Genomic DNA, 23,877 nt, shown 5'->3' with positions numbered 1-23,877 from the left:
TGCCCACGTAGAGTAGACAAAAAAAAAAAACCACATAAAAGCAACCATACAGACAAACTGTATATAAGTCAGCACGTACAGAGACACAACTGTATCAAGAGTTTGTCTGTCTCTCTCTCTTGTGCCTTGTTTTCTCCTCTACTGAGCTCTGTAACTATTGACAAGCGGCAAACTATTCATAGCCATGTTATTAACAACTGCTGAGGGTCACGGCTGTTTCCAGACGGATCATTATGCTTGTTCAAACGGGTGGCGAGCTGATCATGGCAAACCAGAGCTGACGGTAAAACACTGAGGTTAATGGAGCGTGGCTGTTACCACCTGGGTCTGTCTGGACGGCTGTAATGTTCTCTGCTCAGATCAATATAATCCCATTCATTTTCTCTCAGTGCACAAACACATACAGTAGACAAGACCCTCTGACTCCCAGCCTACGGAGTTGTCTCGCCTACAAGCCCTCAATTACAACATCCAAGAACAGCATGTTACATAAAATTCATTCAAACAACATTTTCACACACTGATTCATCTTTTAACTCTACCACATCAGTCAACTGTGATTACTCTGACAAACAGCGCTTTCCTCACGCACCAAAGTGTACATACTGCTAAGTAATAGAGGTCAAACCTGTGAGGTGACAGGGGCTCAAACTGGAAAAGGGGAAACTACATTAAGTGTTGGAGGAGTCTTGGCGGTTAGCAAACTTTACCCTCCCTCTACAGGTTCATATAGGCACATATTAAAACTACCCAAACACACTCACATCCGTCTCCTCGTAACACCACTCCCAACTTCCCTCTGTCTTCTACCCTGCCTCTGTGACTCACTCCCTCAGCTTCCTGACTCCCTTCTCATTTCTGATCTTGCAATCTCTTCTGTGCATTTCTTCATCCTGCCCTCTGCTCTTTTGTCCTTTCAAAGACGCATGTATGAACAACCACGATATGAGATGGAACAGGTAGAATTTATTCTTCCTGCAAAGGAGCCTTATTTGTCCTTGTGGAGCAGATCTATAAATAGCATTCCACTGCTGCAGTGCATGCGTGCATGTGTAGTTCAGTGCTGCCTGAACCCTGAGTACAGAGCACACTGCATGGAAAAGAGCATGAAGCTTTTGCATTACACAACAGTGCACACAATGGGCTGCCAAACTGTTATCAGGACACACACACATGGGGAATTAAAATCACTTACAGTGCAGACCCTAGGGCGGGTCAAGATGTGGGCAGACATTGAGACTGAAAGGACAAACCAATCACAGCTGGTTCTCACAGCTGCAGGGTGGAGATTTGCTGGGAGGAAGACTGTGTATGAGCATATTACGCAGTCTAGACTGAGCATGGGTGTGGAATCCACGCATGCTTAATGTGTTTGTGTTGTGTGTGTGTGTGTGTGTGTGTGTGTGTGTGTGTGTGTGTGTGGGCCTGTCAGTTGGGCATATACTGTACAGAGAGGCCATTCCACTTGTGTTTGTGCAGCGTTTGTTGGATGACGTAAGTGTAGAAAATGAGTGTGTGGATGTGCATACGTGGCCGTGAGTGTGTGCGTGCCTTGTTGCTGCAGACTGACGGGAGGATTACACATGCACACGATGTAACGCCAAAGGAGAGAGAAAGTGCTCCTCTCCAATCCCAGCAGCAGCGGTGAGAGCAGGCCACACTGAGTGCGCATTACTCACAAACACACATACAGTACGTGAGTGCACAGAATACGCACTCACACCAGCAGTAGTGTTGTGAGTTAAAGTCAAACTATGTCAGGGGAGGACAATTTCATAAATTTAAACAATATCACAAATATCACTTGCTTTATTACAGTGCTTATGTGCATTAACACAATGAAATTTTTAGACACAAGATGAAACTAAAATAAGTACTGAGGTGTTTCAGTGTCCAAATATAAATGAAAACATTCAACTACTGTATCCTCTGAGGCTACAGAGCTCAGTGTTGGCCTTTACAGAAGTAACAGAAGATGCAGTGTGCGTAATAGAGACGCTTCCACTGTGACGAGAAACATAACTTGACATCAACAGCAGAGCGACATTCAGATTTATCAGTGGGACCCTCTTAAATACTAGGAAACGAAACATTAATTAGTGACGCTTTATCTTGTGACTCGGCTTGGAAAAACACTGAAATAGAGGAAGCTCTGTTCTATTCCTAATGAGTGGAATTTTTTTTTTAGGTCACATTAGTTTACATATTGAAAAATGAGAAAACATGACAGGAATCTGTCCAATGAGTATGCAAGGAGAAATCCAAGCACCATTTTGCTCGCTCTAAGCAGCCATTCTACCCTCTGATTGACCTTCTTTTAAAACTGGAACACAACATGCAGTCATGCTAAACCTTCGCTCTCAAAACTTACCGTAAACACCACCTAAAGTTTGCCAATCTTGGCTGACATTACACAGGTGTTGGGCCAATATTTACCCAGTGATATGAACAACTTGTGGAAAAGATAACAGTGAGGTAGCAGCACCAAGCAGCCAATAAAACACATTCCCGTGTCACACACTAACCTTGACCTATGAGAGGGACAGATAAAACAACAACAACAAAAGCTGTCTGACCCACAGTTACCTTGTTGAGGTGAAAGCACTTGTCTTGCTGTCACGTGGGACACGTTCGTTTTTAGTAATCATTACACCAACTGAAAGGAGGAGTGAAACAGAGGGAGGTGTTCTGGAGGGGAACACTGACATGTTCTAACGTGTATATTGTTGACATGCTTGACTGATCTAACTAATATAAAATAAGTCTCTCAGGGACAGACAAGGCTGGGCTGCAGATGTAGTGGCTGATAGTAACCTTGGCTAGTTTGTAATATATTCCACACATCCAGATTTTGTTGAGAGGCCATTTCTAGAAGACAGTTTAACATTATCCAAATCCATGACCTAAATTCAACCAAAAACACTGTATGAGCATCTGGCAGATAGACAGTTTACAACTGTTTGAGTACACATAGACAAAAAACACTGGAGCAGCAGGGAACATGGTGTCAAGATGGGTTTTGGTTGTAACACTAAGGCCATTTCTATACCAATTCTGGTAACTTTAAGACCTAAATTTTGTGTCCGGTGCAACTTTCTTTGCACAAATCTGAATTATAACTGACCAAATGTTTTCACAAACATAAAATAGTTATATGATCACTACTTGCCTCAATGAATTACTGCAAAACCTACGGTGGAGCTACAATTAGGGTCGATTCATTGTCTGTGTATCCAAGAGAGTCCTATTTGGTCTGCATGACATCAATGTTCCGCACAGATTCCTATACAGACGTCCACGTGCAGCCTATTTTTTGTGACCCCACAGACTGTACGTATAACTACTACGCCCACTTTGCATGCTTCAGTCCCTTGTTCCACACTCCAGTCCAAAACACTACGGTCAAGCTGCAGCCGCTGCACGGCGATGGAGTAAGTTTCAACTTGGATTATCCACAGGCACTCACTTTGGGCCCAGTAGTGTCTTTTTAGTTATCCAGTAGTGTTGGCAATAGGATAGTAAGCTCACCTCTCAGCCCTCCCATTTACTGCGGGGGCTGACACGGACCCTCCATTGTGCTATGAATAGAACCGTGTGTGCGTCTGCGTGACTGCAGCTGTCCGCAGACGTTCAGTGCGGAAAGTATGTGTGAGCTTTAATTGTATGTAGCTGCTATCAAATCGGGATTTAGTGCTAGCATTGTTTGATAACTTAAACAGAAAAAAATGCCAATATAAATGACAGTATAAATAGCTTGTCACAAACACAGAGATTTCCAACAGTGATCAAACAGAGTAACCAAGCTTGCTGTGTCCAACTCCTGTAAGGAGAACGTTTTTGTTTATCGCTGAAAGAGGTTGACCTAGTGTTGATACATTTTTTTTTCTCCAGTTAAGTTCACACTGAACACAAGTTCACAAGAGGCTTTTTGTTTTGTTTTGTTTTGTTTTGTTTCACACAATGTCCAGTAATCCTAAATTATAAACTGACACTCATTCTGTCAACACTACAGCTATTTACAGCGGAAATGTCATATAAAGTTCAAGCTCCCTGATTTAGCACCCACGTTGGCCCTTTACCCTGCCCTGCTGTCATTCTCTTTATGTCTTTTTGCAACCACACACACATACGAACACAGGCAACGAGTCAATTAATTTTTATCTTGAATTCAATGGAATGTAAAAACAAAAAAAAAAAATGTCTGTCAGGAGTCACAATCTTACATCTCTTTAACCAGTTTGCTGTTCTTGCTAGTGGCATCACAGCTGTGTTCCTGACTGTTGCAACTACCTAGCTTACATGAGCAAATAATACTGAGAGTTTGAGAAATTTGACAGTTACTTCAGAGGAGGAGGGGAGTTCAGAGGTGTGCTGAGCTGACTTAGCTGACGTCAGAAACTAACCTTTATTTCAGTCGGGACCTGTGACCTCCCTCATGCTTGTCCACAGTGACACTGTCAATGTCAGTGACACATACAAGGTTACAAGGGGTTGGTTATATGACATTTGCTACTGCAGTGCCGGGATGTTATGCATATTAAAAATTAAACAATTTGTGCCCTGATTGATGCACTGAGCTACATTTAATTTGCCAACATTTTCACATAATCAGTTTGAGTTTAAAAAGAAAATTTCAGGGCATCTCATGAAACCAAATCTGATATCCAAACATTTAGTCTCAGACATTTTAGGAACAAACATATAAAATAAAAATTTAAAGACCTATATCCTTAAGACAAACACCAAAATGTAGCATATGACAGTTGGTCACCAGAGCTATAAATGATAAAAATTGAAAATAAAAAACAAAAATGGGTATAGATAAAACAGTAGTAGTAGTAAACACAAAAGTATATTATTCTTGATTCGACACTTTCTCTCAGAATCTTAATTACGAAAGGAGACTGAGCGACAGCCAAACATAACTATGGCTCTGACTAAAAAAAACCCTCCATTGTGTGTGTCTACATCTGCACCCTGTAGTGTTTGCTAATCTTGTGTGTGAGAGTGTGAGAGCCTTGCAATTCTGACAGCCAGCATCAAGCCAGCTGTTGCTAATATGACGGCACAGATTAAGTCCTGACACTCCCTCCATCGTTCCATCACTCCATCTGTCCTCTCCTCAGCACCCCCAACCCTATTAACCCCCCGTCTCCAGTGACGACGGGACTAATGGATGGCCATATGACCTAGATATACACCAATAGGCTGTTGCCAAGTACAGTATGTGCATCAACAATAACATACTGCAGCAGACAGACCATTTTTTCAAGGGGGAGAAAGGACATGCCCACACATACCAGTGAGCAAAATGTGCAGACATTTGTTGTTGCATTTGTTCACGTGCAGTGCATTTCAACCACTGCCTCTGCTACTGCTGCAGGATTGCTCACAGACATTGTTTCTACACCAGCATCCACCTATTCAGTTGCCTTTACTCTTTCCTAAAGAGAAACATTGTGTAATTTTTCATCGACTTACACGTCCTGTAAAACATTTAACTACTGCAGATGATAATTATGTTCTTTCCAAACAGTCCGTATCACCCCCAAAAAATGAGAAGGAAAAATAAAATTATGGGTGCAAAGAAAATATCCTTCAAGTTTTCTAAGAAGATTTAAAAAAAATAACTGAAATAAGTACAGCACTTTAAAGTTGACCCTGCCTTTCCAATACCATACACAGCACTTAAGCAGCATGCACAACACAGCTGTAACTGCTCAGAATTCAGGTCAAGACATTCACAATGTGGCCCAGTAACACGGATGTTCATCCATCCAAATCGACTCTATAAAATTTTAAAAACCACTGGCCCTAGTTCATTTCCAGTAAATGCCTTGAGCAAACACAGACAACAGAAATATTTTAAAGGTTCAGTGTGTAGGAATTAGGGGCATACATTGGTAGAAATGGAATATAATGCAATAGGTATATTTTCTTTAGTGTATAATCACCTAAAAAATAAGAATCATTGTGTTTTTGTTACCTTAGAATGAGTGTTTTGATCTACAAAGGAAGCGAGTCCTTGTTTAAGAAGATTGCCAAAATGCACCACTATATTTCTACAGTAACCATTCAGGTTTTCACATCAGCTTCTGCAGTAAGCTCATCTGCAATGAGCATCGCCGGACTTACATCGATTTGTAATGCTACACTGCTTCATTCAGTGTTTCTGGTGGTATAAATCACCAGGTCCATTTGTTTTGGAGAGGAAGAGACCTCTGTGGATAATTTAGCTTCCAGTGAACATCTCTTGAACATCTGGATCTTAAGTTACCAGACTAAAAAGGTGACCACGCATAATCTTGTGTTGGACAAGTTGTCCACAATGACATGCCAAACAGTACCAGAAATACATTAACTGTAATGTGAAAGTGAAACTGCTTTATTTTTTTATTTTCTATTTTTTACCAGTTTAAATCACTGGAGATGTTTGTTTTGGATGTGAGGAGATAATTTGTCTCCTGGTAAAATCCTCATGAATGTCTTGATCAGAATAAGGTGAGCACACTTTACCTTATCAGAGAAAAGGGGTTAGCACACATTATTAGCATCAGTGGGCAAGCCGCCAAAATCCAAGATGCCAAACCGCATCAGAGATGCACGGATGTGTAACGTGGAAACTGCTTTGGTCGGTGTTTTAGCTGTTTAATCACCTGGTATATTTGTTTTGGAGAGGAAGAAACGTATGCAGATAATTTGGCTCTCGATAAAAACCTCCTCAACGATGAAAACAGAAGAAATTCCAGCTGGGGGGACTTTTAGCTGTTTGCAATCTGTGATTCACCAAATCCCCCTAAATTTTACACACTTCACCTTTAAGTGATGGTTGCAGCTTCACCAAGTTTTTACAGCTGCTGTTCTGACTAGGAAATAGGAGAAGTAGAATTAGAAACTGATTTTTTTAACATTCACAACATAAAACAATCTCTAACAAAATAAAAACAAATGAAAAATCAAAACTCTACTGCGTCTAAGAGGACATGAAGGAGACAGAACTAGGTCAACTTTTACAGTTTAAAAAGGAGGCTAATTTTATTGCACTCTGTGGGAGGATGTGTGGTTTAGTTGTTCTATTCTGAGTCTTGTGGGGCGTGCAGGTATATTTTAAGGAACTTACATGGAGAAAATGCCTTCCAGCCAGACTGCCCATTTGATCTTACTTAAAATAGGAAACTCCCTTTGTTGTGTGGGGACTGCTGTGGTCTGTAGCCACGGTAAGCCTTCACTACACCACCATACAACCACAATCTCCACCCTGGTCTACCCAGCATGCCCCTCTCTGATACAGCAGCAACTGACCATTATGTAGCTAGTCTAGACCATTTTATAAACTTTCTTCAAGGTCTTGCTCACGTGATAAAGTGTTTCTGCTTATATATAGTTCAGGAAAGTTATCAGAGGTTATCTGAGTTCTTGCCCAGCTGTGACCTGAGGGCTAGGGGGAGGAGAGGGGCTAAGGATTTGTTAGTTGGAAAAAGTGCCTCCACTGTTCCCTGTGCTCCAGGTTAGACTGGCAGGAGACACAACCTCCCTTCGCACACACAGCCGGTCACTGAGAACAGAGGCTTCTGTCAGGGAGAAGTGAAAGAGCAAGGTAAACATAGCCTGAAAATGAGACGTAGGATTCCCTATAAGGGGCTGGGAAATGAGCTCAAGACTCTGGTTCAAGCTGAGGATCAGAAGTAGGGGAGCAAAGATTAGGCAATGTGCATCTGACAACAGAGCCGGAGATATGGATACATCGAAACACAAGCACAGATCCAAAACAAATTCTGAGTATCAAAAAGACTATATTCAAGTATCTCTCTTTCTTCACTTCTGCTTCTAGTGTCTGTGTACTTTTTGCAATCACATACTTACTTTGATCCCTCAGCTTCCTGAAAAAATCTACTACACCAGAGGTAAAACCAACCTCAATATTCACATTAGAGTTGTATTATTTTAAATTCAATTGAATAACGTTGTATTGTAGCATTTAAAATACAGTGCAGCAAAAACTACGTTACTTTTATCCTGGTTTCCTCGTCAAAAAGCCCATGTGATTTTTCCATTGACTTTGCAGCATTGCAGAAAATAAGATCTGTGAGAAAAGTTTATGATACTTGCACGTTTTGTTCAGCAAGATAATTTTCCCTACATATAGGGGCAAAAGCACTGCAACTTAAGAGAATGCATGCAAACAGACAAAACACAAGCAAACTAAGAGGACATCTTGATCAATCTGAAGACATGTGCAGCATTTGTGTAGTGTAGTGCAAATACCACAACACAACACATTAAGAGAAAAGCACTACAATACATCACAACACAGCAGCCTTGGTGTTTCCAGAGGACACTTAATACTGATGTGCACATACGGACACGCTTGTTTTGGTAGTGGCTTGTGACTTGAGTTACTGGAGTTGGCTATCTGTCAGTGGTTTGAGAACATGAGCTAAAATGTAGGTGTTTTTTACTACAGTCAAGCCAGCCTCTACTCCAAAAAAAACAGACACTTGTTACATTTTTTATGTTGTAGAATAAAACGTGATAGTCTTTAACGCTTAAGTTAACAGACCTTTTTTAAGGCATCTAACCAAAAACTCATTCAAAAAATGAATTGACTTCAAGGTGGGGAAATCTAGGGTGCTGAAATGTCATTTACAAGTTTTAAGGACTCATTCCTTCACAACTCTTTGTCTTTGGAGACATATAAAACAGTCATATTCACCTTTCTTGGTAAATTTGAAACCTCAACAATTCCCCAAACTATGGTTCACTGGAACCATGTTTGACCTGGTCGATAGAGCCAGCTGTCTGTGTGTACTGTTGGATCCAAGCCAGGAGTAGTTGTGTGTGAGGACCAGCCTCGGGCAGGCCTATCCAGGCTGAGCTGATGAATGGAGAGGTGCCAAGCATGGCCACTCTGTTCGCATCAACATGCAGACAAAAGAACATATGCACATCTACACACACGCACAGAGAGACACTACCTGGACATTTTAAGTATCAAAGGACCTCAATGACGTACTTTGAGAGGCTGAAGCCGTTACTTCGACTTGAACTGGCACATCCTCCATTGCTTTGGTTTTCAAGGAGTTACTTCTCTTGGAACATCAAGGACACTCATTGTGCAGCACCACTTTTAACACCATCAGATCCTCTCAGTGTCAGTGGAATGAACCTGTACACAGAAACAGATCTGATGGTACTTGCTGCCTGACAATCAGCATCAGCACACTGATTCCCACATGTAGCACATGAACCCACATGTACAGAGATCTGAACACACACTGTGACAAACCTCCAGCAGCTCAATTACAGCTGTGAGCAAAAGGAGGCAACAGAGTAATGACAGAGGATTAACAATACACGGTGTAATTCTTTGTCAATATGCATGGTAGAGCTGCAGCTATCAGTTAAGCATTGTACTAATTATTGTGATAATTGATCAAGTAATGAGCAGACCTAGCCTATTTTTAAAAAAAAAAAAAAATATATATATATATATTGCTGTTATCTATTTAGAATTGCAGTAAATAGTAAAAAAAAGTGTAATTAAAAAAACCATCCCCCTACAACCGACAAACAGGAGCTTTAAGCCTTCTTAATTTTTTTTTTTTTTTTTAAATCCAGTGTCTTGCTACATTTTCAAGCATCAATATTTTTCTGTCCTTTGGAAATGCACGCTGTTTCATTTTAGATTTTTGTGAACATGTCTGCAATTTCTTAATGAAACATATTATAGTGTTCTGTCTTCAGTATATGTTAGTAAATACTGGTATCATACAGTATTAAGAAAGTGAACTCTTGGTGTTAGTAACCAGTTTAATCTTTACTGAATTCACCGTAACCAAATGTTTCCTGCATGACCTCATCACATTTCCACATTGGTCAGGAGGCACTTAAAAAAATCCCTGTAAAAAACAGTTTAATTATAATATTTTACATCTTATTTTTTTAATATTTCAAGTCTTTCATGGATGACCATTTTCAGTTCAGGTAACAGAAATCCAACTGATTTGAGGCCAGGATAGACCTCAACCATTCTGAAAAAATGTCCAAGATATTTTTGTAGCTGTCTGCATTTTCAGTGTTGCACCCCAATAGCTACTCTGAAACTGAAACTTGTAAAAATTCTTTTATATAATTTAGTGCATTGTTTTCTCAATGAGTAATGGTTGTTAAAGCCTAGGAGCAGCAAAATGCTAACAAATCATGGTGATCACTATTCCATGATTTACTTTAAGGATGATGTCATGGTAGGCAAACAAAGCAAAAGATATAGTCTTTCGTGTCAAGTTTTCACAGAACATTGTCCTAGTGACAAAATAGCACATTCAGGTTGCCATCTGAGATGTTCAATGTCACCAATTTATTTTAAAGGATAACCATGCTTTCCTCCACGGAACCCTTTCATGAGCACTGTTTCACCGTAGATTTTCTTAATGGTGTGACATAAATCGTCACCTCAGTGACCCTGAGATAGTTAGCGGTTCTTCACGGTAGATAAAGGGTTTCCCTCCACCTTTCTTCCCATCTCGCTTCATCTGAAGTACTCTGCCAGCACATGTGAATGAGAGTAGTTTAAAATCGGCCTGTGAAGAGATGTCAGAGGTGTCAGTAATCAATATTTTTCAAGTGTTTTGTGCAGACCAAAGTCCAACTCACCACTTAATACTATTTCAACTAATTCAATGGAAAATCTCACTTGTTGGTGTTTAAATTGAGATTATTTGATTGTTATTTAATGCCAATTCTTAAACCATGTAGAATATTAGTGCATTTGTTTTTTTATAGGACTGTCAAATTATTCTTTTTTTTTTAAATCGCAATTCATCTCAGAATTTTAAAAGTTAATCATGATTAATTGCATTGGGGTTTTTTAATCACCTTTTGAGTTACATTATTTTGCATTTTAAAACAGTTACAAAGTCCATATTGACAAGATAGATCAAGTCTTACCCGGTTGTCCTGATTAGGAATCAAATGACAGAAAAAAATGTATAAAGCGAGCATGTCTGTAACGGGGAGACTCATGGGTACTTTTTTCCCCCCTTTTTTTAAAAAATAATTTTTATCATCATCATTATGATTGTTATTTATTTATTTATTTATTTGTTTTGTCAGTGCCATATATTGCCTTCCGGGAAAGTTTAATTGTTTGTACATTTATTGTATGTTTAAATGTATAAATGCTTAAAACTAATAAATACATGTTTTAAAAAAACTGTCTAGGTAACACGTGACCGTGCTGAGATGCAAAATGAGCTGTTTATTTATGAAAATGTCCCATCTAAGGGTTTGACAGTATCATAAAATTTTACTTTCCCTCCAGCTCACTTCCGTATTTTCACTCCCAAAGCTGAAAAAGTCAATGTACAAAAACACAATCTATCAGCCAATTTTATTCATCTCGTTGCAGTTTTCATTATATATATAAGGGCTTTGCAAATCAGATTTTTTCTCGTGCTCTACTTCCAAGTCACTGCAGTGATTTAAAGGCGCTGTTACATCATGATAAGGCCTTTTTATAGAGCTGACAACCTCTGTTGCAACAAAGGAAATAATAAGATATGTGGAGGCTTGTAAGAAAGAGAAATAGATACAGAAGAAAAGAAGCAGAAAATGAGCCTGTGTCTGATTAAGGCAGCACAGGCTACAGGTTGGGCAGAGTGTGGCTCTCGGGGGAGTGTGTGTGATGAGGGCCGGGGCCCTTCTGCCTGTCTGCTGGAGAGACAGGAGGTGTAATGGGCTGGGAGGAAGATGTCTGCCAGCAGAGACCTGGAGGCTGCCCATCCTAACTGGACAGAAGGAGGGTCATTAAGCAAGGGATAATAGATGACAAGGTGTTGGATAAATGACTTTAATTAATGATGCTGAAGCACAGGGCAGCCCAGTGGGAGGCAGAGGGGAAAAGCAAATTACAGACTCCTCAGACTGTAATATACCATTTAATCTCACCAGCCGCCAAAGATGAATAAATTATGTCAGATATATCTTCTAAAATAAAATATAATTTGGGCTTTTTAATAAGCAGCTTTGAGCTAGTTAGTCAAAAGTTCTGTAAAAGTATCCCTTGCCAAAACAAACCTGCTGCTTCTACCTTCCCATTAACTCACGGGCTGAAAATACTGACTGCGTATCTTAAAAACTGAATAAAAAAACTGTGGCTATAAATATAAAACTGCTTAGCCAGCTAAACTGTGGTGCAAACCCTAAAAGAAGTGAGCAAAATCATCAGCCCATACTGCAGCTATGAAACTTTATGAATGAACAAACCCATGGAAAAAGCAGAGGATGTAGGAAAAATAAGCAAAAGACTATTGTTCATGGTAAGTTTTGAAAATGAGTCAGAGTCTGAGCGACCACACACCTACACAGGTATTTTTACACACAATGTTGGTGAGTGCTGCTGGCTAGAGACAGTTGTATTTTCAATGCAATGATAGTTTACGGGAAAAATGCACCAGCACAGCAAAATCACTTTAGTTAGTTGCAACCATCCTCAGAAAACTGAGATACTGGGTGAGATCCATGAGCTGCTACCCTCCTCCTGTCTCTGACCTCAGCACGGGGCTCCTCTAACTCTCCCTCCCATGGAGGAACGGTGAGAGAGGGAACGAGCCAACTTCACACCACTTCCCACCATACACCAAGCATCTCTTATCTGGGAAAAAAGAAACTCTTACGAAAGAAAACAAAACTTGGCTGACTGTCTGTATTGGATTGCTGGGTGCTCTCACACAGGGGATGAATGAATACTGCCTCAGCACAACTTGCTCATGATTTGTAAAACCTTGAATAGGAAGTAATTGGGTCAATCTGGTAAGAGTGCAAGTTCTGCCCTTTGTCCAAGTAGTCACTTGATAGTCCTGTCACATGCCAGTCCGGGAGCTCAATTAACGTAATGTAATGAGGCTAGACTGCTTCTATAGATCCAATGACTGAACAGCCACTGTGCTCCACTTGCACTCCTGTCTAGGTTAAATGACCTTATTCCTTTCCAGCATTTAATCTTTATCAAAAATAGCACAAGAACAAGCGCTGTTCTGATATCAATATTAAAAATGCAAAAACTGCTAGAACCGTTTTATGAAGTTAAGGTATAAGTTGATGGGCCCCTCAGTCCCTTAACAACAACCTTATGTAATAATTTAGAGGGCCACTTTGTCATAGCTATGTGCATAGATGTATTTCCTTTGTCCTGCAGAGGAGAAAAGCTTTTACTCACCACAGGGTTTTGCAAATAGTATCAATAAGTCTTATTCTTTGCAAATAAACAAAGAAACATGACTGCTGCATCACAGACCAACTTCAAGAGCCTGTTAACTCTTTGAGGCAGATTATAATAAGTATAAAAGGTCATTTGTTTTCCCATAAACTGTTCTGTTTAAAGCCTCTATAGTGCCATGCACCAACTGCATGCCAACAAATTAAGGTGTTCCTAAATAGTCAAACATATGCTGAAAATAACAATATAAGCATGTGTAACGTGACTCTACAATCTTGCAGATAATCAGAGTGAATACTGAGAAAAACTGCCAAATGTTCACAAGGTTTAAGAAGTAGGTTGATCAAGTTATCCAAATACCTTTGACTAATAAAATGTGAAACAGGTCTTTCAGTCTATGTTCTACACTTGAGGGGGTTCCATGCTTTACACATCCTTCCCCAATTTATTTAGATGTTATTTCCAAATTTTAACTTCTGAGGATATATCACATTTTTTGCAAAAGTCAGGACAAGCGTACGGTATAATATTAAGATTGTTATATACACATATTTTAAGTAAAATTTGTAGAACTGATGCCATGGCATCTGGTGTTTAAGTGGCTCTCTGCCAGTGCCTGTCTGACGATGTGACCTCTGTGAACGTTATCACTTTTACTTCATTTCTTTCCCCTGCACCAGTACCTGCTCAGGCAATGGTGAGCAAGGTTTCGGTCAACAGACCAACACTTCCTACAGTTTGTCCATCCTCCCACATTCTTGTCTGTCACCTGCCCTCCTTCTGTCCCTTAGTCAATCTCACATTGACAGACACTGCTTTAAAAGCTGGCAGCAGCTCCCAGGCTTTTCACTGACAGATACACAGGCTTATCCTAGCCGAAGTGCTAATTATATCATACACAACTAACTGGAGTATATAGATAACATCGACCTTTAAAAATGGTGACAGGTCTCCCAAAGATGTCCCAGGATCATCCATCTATTAGCGACACTTGTTTATCCTTTGAAGTATAAGCCTTTAAATCACATATAGGCAGACATTCATGCTCACATTCACAGCTGCCAATCAACCCCACCTGCATGTCTTTAGGAAACCTATGCAAACACACTGAGAACATGCAGACTTCACACATTGAGACCCCAGCCAGCAAACCAATTGCCCCTTTATGGATCAGTAAAGCTACATTACATGAAAATATGTTTTCTTACTTTCCTCCTGTAGCATCTAAACGCATACAGTTTCAGTTCTATTTTCCTCTGCCACACAGACCCGTACTGCTTCCCTAATAACAGTGAGATCTGCATTTTCACTTTTGCCATCATAATGCTTTGTTAAGAACAGAAAGTCCAGATTGGTTTCCATGTGTCGCTACAACACAGGCAGAGTCTCAGATCTAACACAAAGATGGATAGAGCCACTCTCTAACCACCAGGAACACAATAAATAAGCATAAATCTCACTCTGGCTCCCTCAGTGTTACTCTCATTAAATTACACTTTGCTTTGCTGATCAAAAGAGACTGCTGGGTTCTCTGTTTTCTGTGAATGGAGGTCTACAATGGCCAATGTGGATGCTATTAAGCATTACTGGCACTCCCCTTCATCTATTCTGCCTGACAACCAATTTGGAGCTCCTTTAGATTCACTGTCACAAGGTAAGGCTCTGAATGTATGACTAGTCTTCATAACTCTGCTCCAAGTCACATTAAGTGCCAATATATGGCTCTATAATAATATAAGGTATGACGAATATAGTATACCTCATTGTCCCACTCTATTCCTCTCACATTACCTTAAATCATCCATCTTATACTATGCTGCAAGTCATTTGTTAATCAAATGATTCTATGTAATATCTTGTTTTACCACTTTTCTACAGCAAGTCACAAGTCAAAATCATTCTTTAAAATTAAACTAACAGTTAGTAAGGGGTTTTCAGGCAGTTTGCCAAGCTGGTTGCGAATTTGTGATATACCAGTTTCCTTTGGCATATCTGGTACTCAACTTTTTGTGGGGTCATGTTTGTACACTATAAAAATACTACAAAAGTTTTACTTTTTTTTGACATTTTGCAAGCATATCTGTAAGCCTGTCACAAGTAGTCATACTGTCATTATTACAAAACTATGCCTTTCACTATTTCTAAATGTCCTTTTCTGAGATTAACTAATAATTAATGTTGATGCATTGAACATTGTGTTGGCTTACTATTTCTTTTCCTATGGGCCATTTGGGGGGATTTTGAGATTGATAACCATAGCAATAACAGAGCTTTAAAGCTTCGCAGCATTCAGGTCATTCACTTTTTCCCCGTCAAAGGTTTTTTGGGGGGAGTTTTCCTCATCTGCTGTGAGGGTCCAAGTACAGAGGATGTCGTACGCTGTAAAGCCTGCTGAGCTAATTGTGATTTTTGATAATGGGATTTATAAACAAAACTCACCTGACTTTACTACACAGTACGCAAATTTTGTTTTTAATTCCATGCTCAATACATGAACCCTGTGTGCACAATACTGAGCCTTACTAATGTGAGGTAAAACAGATAAGAGAACTATGTAACCGGTCAGTCAGTAGAAACATAAACCACAAAGTATTTATAGCCATTATCTTAACATTGTAGTAAATCAGATATGCTGAATGTGTGTGGCTTTTAAAGCAGACTAAAAAGTCAGACAACAGTATCCTGGCCGTGGGCTGCTGGGTTCAGTTGAGACATTTTGCCTGGTTAATGTGTAATTTGCAGTTAAATCTAATATGTCTCCACCTGCGAACACATGCCAAGACAAACAGCTCGGGCACGGCTGAATCCAAATGCTTCCTGACTGATATGAGCCGGCAAGTGGTGTTTTTTTTCACAGCTACCACAGTACAGTCTGCTACCAGTTTAGGGCTGTAAGGAATAGCAAAGCAAACAGTTTCAGGATCCCGAAAGCAGAGGCCGTAACGTAACTGTGTCACTTCATTCAATGTGATTCCCCACTACAACAGAAACGTTTTTACAGTAAGAGGACTAAACACATTCGATTCAGTGTAGTAAGAACACCTACTTTACATTTTTACGCCCAATGAACAGATGTGCTGAACAGCTGACTGTCTCCAGTCCTGTTTGTACAGGGAACCAACACGTATAAAGACACTGGTACACTTATCCTTACAGAAGAGACCAAAATATACACTGTGCTCAGGACGGGAGGCTGAAAAAAGAAGCAGTAACTAGTCATTACACTTCCTCTGCCACTGTATAAAAGATCAACATGTACTCCAGGCAAAGTGCCTGTTTAAGGGCTTTGCGTATCTCTCTGAAGTATCATTCTGTAGCCAAATGTCCTTGAGCAACCCCAAACATTTACTCCCTTCTAACCCAAATGAATCTGACACGCCCTGTAAGCTGCTGATCCCAGTTCTGTCAAACAGTTTGTCTTTTTTCAACGCTGCACTGTGCTCCAACTTTGCAACACTGACACATGATTGCTCACACACAACACATCTGTGAGCTTTAGAGCAGTAACTGACATTGTGATCAAACAGCTGCAGAAAGCAAGTGTAATAAAAACTGGCATAAACAGAAAGTACATCTAATTCACACCTTAAGAGACATGCCCTAATTCTCTCTTCTGCTCAAAAAGTGAGTTATCCCTCTTGGCAGCACTGAGTAAAAATGTACTTTGCATTTGTGTCAAATTTGAAAAGTAGACTGACGCCTGAGAGAAAACAGGTCCACAAATTAAACCTTAACCTTGGACTGTAACGTGATTGGCGAATGCAAACCATTTGATTAACTGAAGCTAAAGCAGATAGCTTGCCAGTCGAACCGAGCGTATGCATTATTAAGACATTAAAGAGTGGGCCTGCAGGTGAGAGCCTCAGCTTACCTTTCACCTGAGCCGCAGGAGACACCACATCCAGAAGCCTTTGTTGGAGCAGCCTGTGTCACCTGCAGAGATACAAAAGTAAGAGTAAGGTTTCACTTTGACTCTTGCAGTGCAAACAGATAAACGGACTTCATCCATTCCATGCTCCTCCTGGTCACACCACTGTGTTAAGGAGGGTGGAGCCCCACCCCACTCAGTCTCACTCCTGAGGGAGCTGGTAATGTCTCTCTGGGCCAAATGTCTGTTTGCCACCTGCACACACACACTCTAAACTCTGTCAGTATCAGCTAGTCTACAGCAAATGTAGGTTTGGAGCTAAAGAACTTCTTGAGCAGTCTATTCTCCGTACAATACAATAAAAAAGGTCATTGAAAGTGACAGTATAACTGATAACACTCTCAATGCTTTTATATGGAAAGAAACAGGATTCTATTCACTGTGTGTATTTACTGAGTCAACACAAACACTGCAGCAGTCACAGCTAATCATACTCAGACACACACAGACATTTACACACGATCGCATTCATGAAGGACTACTACTCTTACACTAAACAAATACACACCCTAGTAGGATGTGGATCCAAGAAGACTGAACCAATCTCACAGTATAATGTAAATTCTGAATCCGCTTCTTGTGCTAATCTAAATTGTGTCGCTCATTGTAATTGGCTGCACTTGACATATATTGTTTACAGCTAAAAATGCTGTTTTCAAAACCCCATTCTGGTCTTACTTTTGTTTTCTTTTGAAACGCCTCATAATCCTGGCTGTGCAAAGAACAATGCATTCTCAAACAGCTGGGATGTGTGATAAGCCACAAATCCAAAAACCAAAGCAAAACAACACGCACATCAACTCACACTGCAGCGAGCGCACACACAAGCACACATAGCCCTGATACACAGCAAATACATTAATATGATTCCTAACAGATACAGAGTCACATCCACAAATGCAATACTGTAATCACTCAACCCAAAGCCATTCAGTGTCGTGCTAGTCTTGCTGCGGGGAAACACACCACATGACATTATGTTGTCAAATTGTAGGGCTAGCACATAAACAGGCCTGAATAAATATTGGTACATTAGAGGCTTGTCGCTATGAATTTTTACCAGGATCATACAGCATGAATATTTCTGTTGGCTCATTACCATTTCACAGGTAAGACAATTTCACTGACAAAAAATAATACAGTATCATCAATCCCCTAATTTTGCAATTCTGTGCAAAACCTGCAAAAACCTCATTTTAACTGTACAAAGAAATCGCTGACATGTATCATTGCTGATGACATCCTAATTAATGATCTCATGGAAAAGCAACAAGTGCAAAATGGGTTGGTTCTGTGCCTTTAAATCCTATCGCAGAGCAAAGTAGGAAGCCATAACACTTGAGTACGTCTAACCTAAATAAGAAGTGAACTGAGAGAGAATCCCTGAGCTGACAGCGCTTGAGGGGCAAAGACAAAGGGGGGAGGCAGTACAGAGGGGATGCAAGCCAAACACAGACAGCAAATAGTGGAAAACAGTAAGACACGGAAGAAGAGGGAAGTAGGAGCAAATCTAAGATCAGCTGAGAGGGCCATATCATCAACGTAATAACCAAACAGCACTTATTTCTGTTATTCCTTCTGTCCTACACAAAAGAAGGATTTGTATGACATGAATAACATGAGGCACAAGAAATGTACAAAGTGTGTATGTACAAAGAAGTGAAGGAAGACACTGTGACCCAGAATGTGGCATGGTTTGGATGGAAGGACTCCAGAACTACACCACTTTCTAATACACACTTAGATAGCTGTCCTACATTTTCTCATTCAGACCAGACATTAAAGTGTCCGTTCTTGGGCTGATTCACGCTGCAATAAAACATGGGGAAGTTCATAATCATGAGGATGCGTTCACATGACCTGTATTCCTCTCTGTACTGTTCAACAACACAACATATATGCACAAAAATAACATGTAAAAGTGTTGGCTTTACCTTGATATAATGCTCTCATAAGGATTTTGGCAACACCCAGAGCTGGACATACAGAAACTACTTATTACTGTGACTGATGATGTACTACACTATCACTTACTGTAGAGTCTTGGGGGTTTTCCAAAGCCTTTTTAAATTCTACTCCTGGCCTCAAGTAACTGGGCCAAATCAAACACAGCAAAGAAGTGATTAGCCACACTAGCCATGCAATTGAAAACTTTATGGTTATGGATGGGTGAAACACTACCACATGCATATTGCATAACCAGAGCTCTACATGCCTCTTTGCAAGGATACAACTAAGTAACATTTACATCAGAATATTGTGAGCTCGCCAACTTTCCCAGCAGAGAGCCAAGACTGACTCATAGGAGAACGGGCCAGATCCTGCCCGCTGATTTATAGTTGTGTCTCTGGCTCGATTAAGGGAAACAATAGGAAGGGTGTGAACAATGACTTGAAGCTAGAAGTAGGTGCTCCAGCTGGGAATATAGTAGTGGCTAGAGACAGAGGTCAAACTTATATGTTCAAAACAACTGACTGGTATTTTGAGATTTTATTGATTTATTCAAAATTCACCAAAATCTGCTAATTGTGGCACATTAAGTTCTTCCACATCCACATCTGTCCATTCACAATATTTGAAATTCTGAACATCACTATTTAGATTGTTCCTTTACCTCCATAGAAAGACACAAATACTACTGAAAGTAGTGCTACATGATCAGACAAAACAGTATGCCATTTCCTTTTGCTCAAAAGGTAGAAAAACTACAACTACCAGAATGCACTGCACTGGCCCAATCACAGTCTGAAATTAACACCCACCAAGAGCCAAATGCTAGTAGGCACTCAAACACAGAAATTGTCATGTCATTAAAGTTTGGACAAAGTTTTGAGAAACTGAAAACTGGAAACTAATACAGAAAATTCGGTTTGAATTTCCTGTCAAATGTCAAAATCTTAGCAGCAGCGGTCTCCACTTCCCTCTTCATCCAACCTCGTCTCCATTCATGCATGCCCACTCAGCTTGATGTCATTTTAAACAAGGTTGAAGCAGGTCACATATGGTTCTGCTGTGAGGGTAGAGAGTCACTGCCTGTTTAGAGGGTACACGTTTTCAATTAACTATTATTAGACAAAGTCCTTCATCTGCTCCTGGATCTGAGATTTTAATCCAAGTAGATAATGGAGGCTGATATTTACAAGTCCCTTTAGGTATACGATGATTGTTTGTCCAGTTAAGCCAATGGCAAACAGACAAGCAGACAAACAGACCATAAACTTAATCATTCTCCCTGTATGAATGCAGAGAAATTGCAAGCCTGAGGCACAGGGACACAAAGTGAGCACTCATTGCTCATAATGTCAGCTGATTAGACTTTACAGGAATAGCATTAGGTCTAAGGGCACTTCACCTTAACTGCACTCTGTAAAGTAAAAATGTACCATAGCCTTATAATAGGGGTATGCAATATGGCCTCGAAATAACACGATATGATTATATTAGTATTATATCGACATTCTTGATGATATTGAACACTGAGAATATTTGAATGTAAGTTTCAATATAATAAGTATTTGTATATGTGAACATAAATGGATCTGTTGGCCTTCAAATAGTCAGTAAATGTGACCTAAAATTTTCTCTCCCTTCTCAAGTTTCTGCATAAAATATAAATAGTACAACAAAATGAAATGACACACAAAATTCACATTGTAAGAGCTGCCAAATACAAAAAAAATACACCCTTGAATCTATAAATAGTACAAAAGTACTTTAAATCAATGTGCAACTTCCCTCTCTTTTGGAAAAATATCCACCTGCACCTGTAAACTCTTTTATTCTTCACCGCTCTTCATGCTGTTAACGTGTGTCACTCAGCGCCGTCAATCAGACCCCCGCAAACGTGCACACACACGCACACACACACCAACACACACACACACACACACACACACACACACTTAATGCTTAATGACACCACAGCTTCCACACTGCTAAAGTTGTTCTTGGTTGGTTGCAATTTCACTACAGCCACGTTTGTTGTCGCCACACATAACAGCATAACATCATTATGTTAACAAGTTGAAATATTGCCATTTTCACAATATAAATTTTTCTTATCATGTTAAAAAAAACATGATATGGCACACCCCTACCATATATATATTTACCTTGTATGAACTTTTGAACACATGTATGAAATTGTGTAAATTTCATTTGGCCAACTGTTTTCCTCCTGGAGAGGAGACAATGTTACACCTCATCTCAGCTGAGGTAACCTCCTTTATTCTCCTAATGTTGTATTTTAATTATAAATATGAGACTGATGTGATTATCTTTGTCAGACTCATCAGGCATGCTCCAGGTGTCTGAGCTCCGTCCTTTCCGCTGAAATAGATTGACTCTGTTAAACTGTTATCACTTTAATAAATATACAAAAGACAACTGCTTTTGTATCATCGTTTATTTGTTTACTTCTCTGCATGGAAATACAGTAATTTCCACCACACACTCAAATGCCTCAAAGACTAATTATTGCTCATCACATACCCTCCTACTCTGGGGCCCGTTGTCTGTGGCACAATTAAATTGCTAAGCAACTCATGGGATCCAGCAAAACGGGACCAACAGTCAACAGCAACCGTCTAAAATGGGCCCTATGTCTCGGTGCTCGGGAACTTATGGCTGTACATATAATTAGGATGATGATAAAGAACAAAGTAAATTACAACAGATTGCAATATCTTAAGTAGCAAATTGCACTGTGGAGAGAAATAAATGTTGTAGTGCAAGGTAAACAAAAACAGCTGTAGAGCAGAGATTTGACATTTAACTGGGTGAATTCTCCCTGCACCTTTCTTAAATGTGGTGTCTCCTTCTTAAAGTATAATCTCAGTCCAACTTTTAAAATAGACTGGTGTATACATAAGCGTTAACTGCCATTCGTGTTCTACTTGATGTAGAGCCCAACATTCAGCATAATAATTACCAAAATATTAACTGTGAGAAGCAATTTATCTTCATAATTGAGTTGTGGCTATGGGCGGCCAGGTTGTTAAATGAGACTGTGATCACCACATTGTTCATTAAATGATTCAGACCTGAAGCGCAGCTGCAAATCACCCTTGTAAGAGTCAAAGTCTGCAAGGAGAGAACAATGGTGTCTTAATACCCCTTTAAGACAGAAGATATTGGTATGACGTGGTTCTACTGAACCTTAGGAAAGTACCAAATAAATTTTGTTTTCAGTTTTTTTCTATTCACTTGCTCTCTCATGCTTGCCCACTCATCTTTTCTCTATCTCCTGGGAGTTGGTGAGATTTTATTTTAACATCAATATTATTAAATTAGTTTTCCAGCCCCTGATAAAGAAACTTTCCAGCAAAGCCTGGTAGTGTCTATGTTCACACAGAAAAGCTGTGGACCCGATCAGATCGACCACTAAAGCACTTCTCTGTGTCGATCTGGATGGCGTAGATAAGGTTTGTGTTATTCCCACTGCACTTCTCACTGCTTGACAATTTACACTTGGTGAGCACTAAAATAGAAATGTTATATATTGGTATGTGCATCGCAGACAAACACAAGCAATGATTACAATGCAATGACACACTATGGTTATTGTAGCTGCTATTAAACTGAGAGGAGACTATAAACATTTCATATCAGGGTTATAGTGACTAAAATTATCACCATTATCAGTATTGTCACAGTATTGTTAAAATAAGCTGAAAAAGTCTTGATACACACACAGAAATCATTTCACCTGGTTTTATTTTATGTTGGTGCATAAGAAGGGCTGTCTTTGCAACACACCTTCTCTGTGAACAATAAGGTCGCACTTCTTATGCCTTCTGCCATGTTTTTACTGATGCAAAATAAAGCCACATTGCAAAAGAGCCTGCACACCTGCTTAACTGTGGTTGATGTTGGACAGAACTGAATTTACATTTACAACACAGGCTTTAATAATACTTGAAATTTGAAATGGTGAATTTTATGGCCCTTTATTGTGAAACCGGGAACCATTTCATTTTGAGATCATAGCCAGCAATTTTCACTACAGTTTGTGATGGCTGTGTGTGGAAATTATCAGCATGATTGGAAGGTGACACTGATCAATAACTAAAATAAGCTTAAATGTCAAAATCAGCAGTAAATTGTAAGCGGTGATGCATCGACAAAACACATAATATTCTGGCATTAAAGGAATTCTTTGCCATTTTAGAAAAAATCACTTGTTTGCTCTCATACCGGGAGTTGGATGGGAGGATCAATATCAATTTCATCTCTGTGCATTCAGTGCAGAGATCTGACGAAGACGTGTTTATCTGAGCACAAAAGAGCGGAAGCAGGAGGGGAAATGCTTGAAGCAGGGAGTCACAAACACTGAAGGGAGGGAACGTAGAGAAATGAATGCTGCAGCAGTGGTTTAAGAAGTTTCTATGACAATTTTTTATGTTTCCTGTGTGACACCTGTTGGAAGCCATTGTAAAAAAATATCTATGGCCACTATTATTGGTAAAAGTCAAAGCTAAAACACCTTTACAGCCGTACTTCATTGACTACCCAAAAGACAGATTTTGGATGGAGTGTCACTTTAAGACTGAAGTCAGATGATGGTCCCATGTCATGGAAACTGCCATGCTCTGAAACCTGAGGTCTTTCTTAAAGGTTAAGGCGAATCTTGCTTTCTTGGCAAAGACAGCTACGGCTGAGTGTCACAAGTATCCCTGTAGTGTAATCTAACAGTGTCACTTTCTCCTCTCACCTGACTACTCCATTAGGAAAA

At 39.8% G+C, this 23,877-nt stretch overlaps 1 protein-coding gene across 2 annotated transcripts in view; it reads right to left on the bottom strand.

Moving 5' to 3' along the window:
• Positions 1-23,877, bottom strand: part of osbpl5 (oxysterol binding protein-like 5) — a 54,048-nt gene that overhangs the window by 22,153 nt on the left and 8,018 nt on the right. The window contains exons 2-3 of one of the 2 annotated variants that reach the window (XM_042495535.1): positions 17,088-17,149; positions 9,014-9,166 (exon numbers count right to left, since the gene is read on the bottom strand). In XM_042495535.1, coding sequence (XP_042351469.1) covers positions 9,014-9,062 — 49 coding nt within the window. In that variant the 5' untranslated portion in view covers positions 9,063-9,166; positions 17,088-17,149. The remainder of the gene's footprint in view (positions 1-9,013; positions 9,167-17,087; positions 17,150-23,877) is intronic. The other variant, XM_042495536.1, reaches the window with a different exon arrangement.

Source organism: Plectropomus leopardus, chromosome 11 (genome assembly GCF_008729295.1).
Source record: "Plectropomus leopardus isolate mb chromosome 11, YSFRI_Pleo_2.0, whole genome shotgun sequence".
NCBI lineage: Eukaryota > Metazoa > Chordata > Actinopteri > Perciformes > Serranidae > Plectropomus > Plectropomus leopardus.
This window is presented reverse-complemented; position numbering and strand designations above follow the sequence as displayed.